Raw genomic sequence first — 10,137 nt, 5'->3', positions numbered from 1 at the left:
CAAACAAATAAGGGTTTTACAAAAAAATGTTCAGGAGCCTCTGAGGTTTTCAATACCTTCAGCATGTCCAGAACAAAAATCAGACATGAATATGCTCCATATATATAAAGTTTTTGGTAATAAATTATTACCTAATGAGCAAGCTTTAATATAGCTTGCAATTTCAATAGATGCATATATTCCTGGGATTTTCAACATAATGAAAATATGGCGAGATAACCAAACCATTGCACCAAAAATGAGTATTGTCCATTTCATGTACAGTTATAGAAAAATGTTGCGAATGGACCCTTGAAGTATTGGCCGAAGTGCGAATACACCGCCTAAGTGAACTTTTTTTATTCTTTCGATTCAAAAAGTAAAAAAATGCAAGTGCAATTCTCACCAATAAACTGTAGACTTCCTCAAACATTCTTAACGAATTTAAGAGTAGAAAAAATTTCACTCAGAGGTCTATTTGCATCAAGTAGAACTATAGTGGTTTTGTTTGTAACAAATAGAACTACCAGGGTCTCCTTGCAATTAGGTGAAACTACAAGGGGTACATTTGCAATTAACTCTCCATATTTGTGCTCTGTAAACATATGATTAACCATATTCATGTGAAAAATAAAGAGCATAGAACCCAACTATAAGAGACTCATCCTTTCTTTCTTTCTTTTTCCCCCTTTTTCTAACAGTAAATTTATTCAAGCAATCAAGCAACTACAAAATTTCATAAGATCAAGCTGATATTAGACACCAAACAAAAAGCACACTAATAAAACTATTTTATCAAGTGTAAAGCCACAGATTACATGGTTAAAATATTATACCTTATGGCTTATGCTAAGAGAGCCTTGACTGAATTGAATATGGATGTGTTTTAGTCTAGGCAAAAACAAAAACTAATTAAAAGCATGCATAAGGAAAAAAAAGGTATATGTTTTCTATTTCGGTTCAATCAAATAAAATATATAATCAAATAAGCCCAAGTTAAAATAATATCAAATATGAAGGTTTACCTTGATGGATGGGAGAACCTGCAATATCCAAATCATTAATCCTCTAAATACTTTATGAAAATGTCAATTGCCATAAAAACTAATTGCAGTGCAAGAAAAAAAACTAAATTCTAATGCATAGAACCTAAATTGCTTTAGACAAAATAATTAGGTTGGTGTTAGGCTTACTTCCAAAATGCAATGAGTCCATCAGTAGCTTCCCAAAATCATATGATGGGAAATGCTTCTTCTTGATGCTTTAGTATCTCCCCCTTTGTGATTCTACATTAAATATTAGGTTAGGGCAGCCACGAGGTGTTGCATGATCATTCTAGTTCCCTGTTTTTGCATTAGGGTTGCATGGAAAAGAAAGGGGAGTTGATCAGAAACTAATTAAGGGATTAGGGGGAGAGAGAGAAGGGAGGCCGAAAGTGTACCCGACGGAGAGAAAGGCTATAATCGAGGGGGAGCGGAGGAATTCTTCAAGTAACTTGCGACTTCTGAGATTTCTTAATTTCTCCTGATCCTTCCTGATGCCTAAGGTTTGTGGACGATGAGGCTAATAATAAGCTTCTTGACGATGATAATAATCATCTTTGCAATTTGATAACCGACAATTGATGAGGTAGAGAGAGTGGGACTGCATTGTCGGAGGAAATTCGTAACCGATGGAACGGAGAAGGGAGGGAACGAAGATTTAGAACTTTACATCTTCTGATTTGTGAGTAACGAAAAAATGTACCTTTGTTAAGATAATAGAATGAAAGATGAGGATAACTTTGTTATATTTACAATAGTTGAAGGGTAATTTGGGGTATGGAAAGTTTTTCTAGTACTCCCTCTTTTAAAAGGTAGATAGATAGATATAGATTTCTTTGATATGCAATGTCTCAATAAAAAAATAAAAAATTCAAGAAAAAGGTAAATTCCAAAAAAAAAAACTTTACACTAATTACAGTATTTTTTATATAAAACTTATCATGAGCTCTTTTCGCTAAACCTATTCAACGATAGTTAGGATATGCTTGCTTTCCACGTGATCTAATTTAAATAATTTTTGTGTACGTTATATAGATTTCGTGTTATTAATACAAACTCTGTTAGATATAAACTGGATGCTTCAGACATTTTATACAATATGTAAATATTTTAGCAATAATTTCAAATATTTTATGTCATTTTTTCTGAAGTTTTGAATATGATTGCATTCTCTAGTAAAAAAATAGTTGTCCCAATTAATTCTCCAAAGTTCATGTGTGAAGTTTACCGGAGGGCCGGATTGTCACACATGGTAACATGTTATTACAATGTTATCCCACACTAGTTATAGGTTAAGTGTACTTTATGAAAGCTCTAGTTAGTTCGTATTTGACTCTTTACAATATATGATCTAACAGATCAATCTATAGGGACAATATAACAATTATATGTATAACACCCAAGACTATGGCAATAAATAAAATTGTTGTTACCGTTCGAGAATATTACATAAACTGTATTGGATGTGTAAGGGCACACATACTAGTTTAGCACTACGATGACTCAACGGTCCAATCTGAGTCAGACCGGCTTGGCAAAGCCTATGGAGTTTAAAATTCTAACTAGTCTCTTGATAGTTCATACACTTCATAGTTCATAGTTTGCAAATAATAGACAATTACTGATCATTAATAACAGATAAATCATCAGATATTTCATGGCCTACCCCTGAATTCAACAGAACGATCAGTGGTGTCTAAAAGTTAACTGCAGATTCTGGTCAGCGACAGGAATAAACCACCACATATACTGACAGACACAGTAGTTTCAACATATACAAACACAAAGCAGAAAGAAAGATATCCTGACATAATATTCGGCTTCATTTCTTACTGAGCACAATGGGGAACTGTTCAAATTTAATAAACACACTAGTTCAGTCAAATAAATAACAAGGCTTGAAGAGCCAAAGCCTCTGCTTTCCCAGTACAGAAAAAGAACTAATAGACGACTAGAAATATAAAAATACGAAAGAACTATAACAAGTGAGAAAATGAACTTTCTTCTTATACATATCGTGTAAGTTTATGCGAGAACAAAAAGCCTTGCATTATACATAAAAAATGACAAACAGCATATGGCCTATAATAAATACAAGCAGCACTTCACTGAGCCAGTAACAGCTTCGGTCTCTTTGAAGGATGGTTACCATCTTCTGATATTTCACTTCTAGATCTTTTCATAACTTGAGACACCAAATTCATGGAAGTTGACGTAATTGGAAGTGACGATTGTTGGAGGATCAAGGGGTTTTGAATATTTATGCCATTTTGAAAACCTGAAGGAGATGACTGCTTAAAATTCGCGACCTGTGTTTGAAAGAAACAAGTAGTTAAGAAAAATATGTAAAGGAGATGAACAAATTTCAATAGGTTAAATAAGAGTGGATAATAATAACCTGATAAAGAGCATTTGCCAATTGTGGGCATTCTCTCTGAACCTGCAGAGCCAGTGGATCTCCTTGTCGAAGCAGAGCCTGCCAATAAGTTAAAATTGAGACCATATAGCAAAATATTACAAAGAATGAAACAAAAAAAATATGAGAAATCATAATCCGCAGAGCAGAGAAAAAAAATCTAACCTCCATGCTGGTGATTACTTCATTCAGTTGCTCAATTGACAGATTAGTAGCCAAATACTGAGTCAAAGGATCATTTGGCAGAGCACCACAACTTTTTCGATCAGTGCTGCCCTTATCCTTTTGAGCAAAGTTAACTCTTAGCTGACGGCCATTTATCTCATAACCGTTGAGATGGCGAAGACCACTCAAAGCAGTTTCTTCATCTGGGTACTCACAAAACCCATAACCTTTGGGTTTCCCAGTTTCTTTGTCACACACTAACCTGCAGCAGTCATGTATAACACCATAGATCAGAAGCAAGGAAAATGTATGTACAAAATCATGATGAACTAACTTATGCAGATATACATTAAAATGGATGAAAAAATTGAGTGAAAATAAAATGATACCCTTGGTTGTCACCAAAAACTAGTACGCATATGTCGATATCCAGTCAATACTCCCCGAGTAAAATAATAGACTAGTTCTAAAACATAGATCATAGCTAATCTACATACATTCATGTATTTACATTTACATTTAACTTATTATATTTTTAAATGAAAATAATGAAAATTTTCAATCTAAGTATATATTTGAGTCAAAAGGAATCAACAATTAACTCAAGGGCATAAAAAACAACAGAAAAGGACAACAACACAGTACTTATAGGATTGGTTCTGGTTTCTGAATAGGATGAACACCATCCAATCGCTAACCAAAAGCCACTGATCCATCTAGGTGTCAATAGGCTTCAATGTTCGATTTATTGATTCACATAAAAACGAAAGGTTATACAATTTTAATTGCAAATTAGCTAATTCATCACATCTTCCCTCCAAAGACTGTTTTCTGGTTCACCTTGCTCCAAACTCACTCGCTAGCTTATTAAAGGTCTAAGCATAAATTTTGGGATTACGCAGCCTGCAGACCAGTACCAACAACCAACCTATCATAATGCTTAAACTTTGAAAATTTACGAAACAATTAAGCCACACAAAGCTACAACATTGCACACACATCATCGATTACTGGTACAAAAGGTAAAAAAGAACTAAAGATCTAACAACAGTGAATTCAAAGGGCCAACACTAACACTAAATAAGAGAGGAAAGGTAGAAAACATGCAATCCTTGCAGGAGGAAACACAAATTTGGTCAAGAAGAATGCTCACATATATGTCATTAATATCCAAACCCTAGAATTGAACAACAATATTTAATCCGTAACCATAAACCCCAGGCTTTAGAGTCATCGTTTACCATTTGATTCAATACATGACAAGAAAACAGTAATTAACAAAATTGAATCAAGGGCGTCAAAATTTCTTACAGAATCAAGAATTAATCCATGGGCACTCCAAAAAGGTAACAAAATTGGCAGAATCTAGCAACACATCCAAATCAAACGCTCTAAAAATACAAGAAAGAAGTGATATCAAGATTAGGGTTTTTTATTCGAACCTAAAAGACACCACCGGTCCAATATCCCTGCAAATCTCAATCATTTTCTCCTCGGTGAAGCCGTAGGGTATATTTCCAACTGCAACAAGGAAACAAAACCCCAAAAAAATCACAAATTTGAAACCTAATATCTATCGAAACAGAAAAAGATCGGTTTTTTTCCAGAAACTCACCGAATACAGAGCAGCGGGATGAGCCGGCGTTGGAAGCCATGTCAAGAATCGAACCTTGAGAGAAGAATTAGGGCAAATCAAAACCCTAGCGAGAGCAAAGAGAGCGAATTAATCAGAGAGAGAGAGAGAGAGAGAGAGGTAAACAGAGTGGGTGATTCATATATATAAAGAGAGAGGGAGAGGAAATGGCGCGTTCTAGTGAGGACCCAATTGGACTAGGATTCCAAATCCGAATAGGATTCGCATGGAGTTTTTATCATCTAAGACCATAAATTCTTTCTGGCATACCTATTAGGACTCAATCTTTATATTTTTGGTTTTGATTTTTTTTATATAAGTCCTTTAAATCTTTAATCGAAGTAGTCGCTCGAATCATTAAAATTGCTATTAGATCCCTCAATTATAGTATCTTTAGTATGTTACTCTTAACTGGATGTAAACTGAAAACAATTTAATAGATTTTTGGGGCCTAATAGAAATTTCAACGATTTAATTGAAATTTTTTTTTGGACATATTACAAATTAGAGGACTAAAAAGTGACTTCAATAATTTAAGGGGTTAATTTTCAAACTATTAAAGAGTTTAAGTAATATCCTCTCGTTAGACTATGCCCGTAATTGTTCCCATATTTTGATTAAAATTTAGAGATAATAGATTTTGGGTTCTATTTATAAATAAGACTAATTATTCATTAAGGGGGTGTTTGTTTGCATGCAAGTGAAAGATGAAAGTGAGAAAGTTACTTTCATTTAACAATTAAGGTGTCACGCCCCGCTTCCCAAAATACCAGGGAACCGGAACGTGAACAAGCCCGCGACGTATTAGATTGAGAAGAAATATACAATATCATTATTTTTCTCTTTTCTTTTCTTCTCAATCTAATACGCTAAGCGTCTAGAAATAAGTACAATGCGAAGTCACAGGTCCCCGATCACACATAGCAAGAATACAATGAACAACTCAGAATGGAAAAGATACATATCACAAATGAATATCATCCAAGACATAATATTCGGGTCAAACATGCCCTTATACAAATATGAACAAATGAATACTGAAAAGATACAAAATACACTGATCAAATAGAAATGGAAGGTAGTACAAAAGAAAACGGAGGACCAATAACTAAGCTTCAGCTTCTTCTGCTCCGTCTGCAGGGCACTCCTGCTGAGAATCCTCTGGCTCCTAATGATCTCCCAGCTGAACCTGTTCTTCATCTAAGTCTGACGTACACCAGAGAAAACAGGTGTACGTCAGGTGCATGACGCACGGCAAGACCCGACCCCACAAAAAAAATAGGAACGGTCGAATGACCAATGCAATAACAATAATAATAAATAGAAACATGCAGCTGGAATACTAACAAGCTAGATGCAATCCATCACTAGAGTATAACGATCATAAGAATCCATAATCATCCGCGTAACAAGGAAACAGACTAACCCAGTGCGTATCGGTTCACTGGCTCAACAGACTAACCCAGTGCGTATCGGTTCACTGGCCCAACAGACTATCCCAATGCGTATCGGTTCACTGGCCTAACAGACTAACCCAGTGCGTATCGGTTCACTGGAGCAACCCTAAAGGATACATAAACAATCACATCTAATCACATGTACCAAGACTTCTCATCCCGGCTCTTCTTATTTTCTAAGCCAGCAACACACAAGCCTCTAAATCTTATTCATGTCACATAGATCACTATAGTCATGTTTTTCTCGTGATTTCTAAATATAACAAGGAATGATAAATACAATTAATACTACTTAACAGTATCATAAATCAAAATAGGAACCATGAACATCTACTATAAACCGTACATGAGAAACTATCATTAACAGATATCATGCACATGAAATGTCGACATTTTCAATTATTAATTCCGAAATAAATCATTTTAATTTATTTATCATAAATTATTCAAAATAATCTTTAAAATATATTATTATTATTATTTATTCTGTTTGAACAGTAACTATTTTTTATTTCTATTTTTTTTTCTTTTCAACAATATCTCATAAATTTTACCCAACTTTCCAAATATAAACTTGTCATTTTTATTTTCATTAATTCACAAGTAATCCCACACATAATTATCACATGAAATAACTATTCAACATTATTAATTAATCAAAAATAATTTTAACACGAGACAAGTGAGGGGATTCTTGCCTCGGGGTTTGTCGAACGAATCGACGCTGATGGCGCGGATCGGATCTGAGGCGGTGGAGCACGACGTCGAACAACGGCGAGCTCGACGACGAGGTGGCACGAACGGGGTAAAGGCAGCAGCGATGAGGTGGGGGCTGAAGGAGTCGGGGTCAGTGGCGTCATTACGGATTTGTGAAGAAGAGAAGGAGAGAGAAAAAGGAGAGGAGGGGCGGCGTGAAATAGAGAGGGAAGAGAGAGAAAGATTAAAACACGTATATATACATATATAAGGAAAGGAAATTAGGGTTTAGGGTTAATTAAGTTAAAACGAAATTAATTAAAAGAAATAACTAATGGTATTTAAAAATCAAATTAATTACGAGATAATTATCTACAATTAAAAACGTACATGTTGAGCTAATACAATAGTTAATACGAAATAGTCGAAATATATACATATTATACAATTAAATGAGAATAATTAATAATAAAAATATTTTTACTTATATTTAAAATCAAATAATTATGGGATAATTATATACACAGTAAAACGTACTAGTTATACTAATACAATAGATAATATGTAACAATAGAAATAATACAATAAATTATACCAAAAATACGTAATTAATAATACTATGTATTATATGAAATAATTTGTAATAATATTAATAATACAATATATTATTTAAAATATTACGTAATAGTACCGATAACTCAACAAATTAATTCTAGAAATTTTTACTGCACAAAATAAATTTATAAATATAAAAATTATTTAAATAAATATATAATCAGATTTTTAAATCATAGTAAATTGTAGAAAATCGAGAAAAATACAAATACTATTTTAAAAATCATAATTAAATATTTTAAAATACTAAAAAATTATTTTAACTAGTATCAAAAATTCATGGTCCTTACATAAGGTGTTTGTTTTCATGTAAGTGGTTATGAAATTGAGATGTAAGAAAGTTACCACATAAGATTTAATGCAATTTTGACTTCCCCTAAAAAAGTGGTGAAGTCACATGAAAGTGACAAAAATGTAACTAATTTAATTAAATGATTTTAATTATATTTTCTAATTAATCTTATTTTGCCACGTCATCTTCACATTGCACTTTCGATAATAATTTATTTTTTCAAACAAACACTGTATTTCACTTGCGTGCTGACATGTATGTAAAAGTCATTTGCAAAAAAAAGTAACTTACATATTTTAAATTCACTTTCAGATTGCCAAACACCCCCTTGCGGGTGTGACTATTGTTGACAAGTCATTCTGCTATTCAAGACGCTCATTTTCGGGCCCAAGTGGGAATGCCTTGCATCTCGGATTTGGGCTTCTAGTATACCCCGGGTCAAATACACATTTCGTCTCGGATTGGGTCGTGAGATAGGTCAGCTAACTCCACACCAGGATCGTACTCTTAGATGTATGTGAGTCAGCTAGCTAGTTATTACATGTGGCCGTTTCTTGAGGGTTCATTAGGCTTGGTAATTTCTAGGGTATAATATTGACAAAATTATAACATTTTGAATATAAAGTTTTATTATAGTACTCTTTTTCTTTATGATAAAACTTTATTTTCAAAATGTTATAATTTTGTCATTATTATACCGTGGAAATTACCAAGCCTAATGAACCCTCAAGAAGCGGCCACATGTAATAACTAGCTAGCTGACTCACATACATCTAAGAGTACAATCCGGGTGTGGAGTCAGCTGACCTATCTCACTACCCAATTCGAGACGAAATGTGAATTTGACCCAGGATATACTAGAAGCCCAAATCCGGGATGCAAGGCATTCCCATTTGGACCCGAAAATGAGCGTCTTGAATAGCGGAATGACCTGTCAACAATAGTCACACCGCATTTAATGAATAACTAGTCAGCGCTCACACTCCGCCACCCATCAACGTCAATATTAAATTTAATGTCAGTAATTATGACCTCTTGAGCTAGAGTCTTAAAAAATCATCGGACCTCACCAGTACTTCAGCAACCCAATCATTGTTGCGAGGGCGACTCAATCGACCAATTGTCTAACCCACAACTACACAGACTTACCCAAATTACCAATGTGCCCCCTATAAATTCACTATAAATAATGGTAACTTCCACCATACTAAGTAAGACAATTTTACACACAAAAATTCAACAAGGGGCTGTTTGGTTGCACACTTTTTGAGAAAACTTTTCTCAAAATATCCGACAATGGCAAATTTGTAATTAAAAGTTTTCCAGAGATTTCTGTAAATTGTGTTTGGTTCAACAAAAAATTTACAGAAATATTTTCTATAAAATATCAAAACCTACCAAATTTTACAAAAAACAATTTCCTCTCAAAATGAGAGGAAATCACCAGAAATCTGATATATACCATATTTAATTAAAAACCTACTAAATCTTGTTATTTTTTATAAAGTTATGAGCTATTTTCTTGTTTTGAACCAAACAAGCAAAGTACAAAAAACAAGAAAATTGGTACTTTTGATTTCTCAAAACTTTTCCTATAATTTTTTTAAGAAATACAAGGAAATCATATTTTAGGTGGAAAACATTTGCTATAATTTTTAGAAATTGAACCAAACACCCCCCAAGACTATAACTAAATTTATGGTAACTTCCACCATAAATTTTCTCTTCAATTTTACACACAAACATTCCTAAAGTTTTAGGGTCTGATCGTAAACTCAGCGCTTAAAGGGTTTTTATGAAGTTTACCATTTAAAATTTCTGGGCATTTTCTGTCGCTTCTA

General features: G+C 33.6%; 1 protein-coding gene across 1 annotated transcript; it reads right to left on the bottom strand.

Annotated features, from left to right (window-relative positions):
• Positions 2,857–5,384, bottom strand: LOC109824425 (cleavage stimulation factor subunit 2-like). Its single transcript, XM_020391020.1, has 5 exons — positions 5,219–5,384; positions 5,046–5,124; positions 3,604–3,865; positions 3,421–3,498; positions 2,857–3,331 (listed from the first exon to the last, which is right to left on the bottom strand). Exons 1-5 carry the CDS (start codon positions 5,256–5,258, stop codon positions 3,128–3,130), a joined length of 663 nt encoding a protein of 220 aa, XP_020246609.1. The 5' UTR covers positions 5,259–5,384; the 3' UTR covers positions 2,857–3,127.

The sequence above is a fragment of the Asparagus officinalis genome, chromosome 9 (assembly GCF_001876935.1).
Source record: "Asparagus officinalis chromosome 9, Aspof.V1, whole genome shotgun sequence".
In the NCBI taxonomy this organism is placed as follows: Eukaryota; Viridiplantae; Streptophyta; class Magnoliopsida; order Asparagales; family Asparagaceae; genus Asparagus; species Asparagus officinalis.
This window is presented reverse-complemented; position numbering and strand designations above follow the sequence as displayed.

Coding starts and splice junctions, on each gene's coding strand:
- LOC109824425 (XM_020391020.1), bottom strand. CDS start 5,258: ATGGCTTCCAACGCCGGCTCATCCCGCTGCTCTGTATTCG. Junction 5,125..5,218: donor ATCCCGCTGCTCTGTATTCG/GTGAGTTTCTGG, acceptor TCCTTGTTGCAG/TTGGAAATATACCCTACGGC. Junction 3,866..5,045: donor GGACCGGTGGTGTCTTTTAG/GTTCGAATAAAA, acceptor TGACTGCTGCAG/GTTAGTGTGTGACAAAGAAA.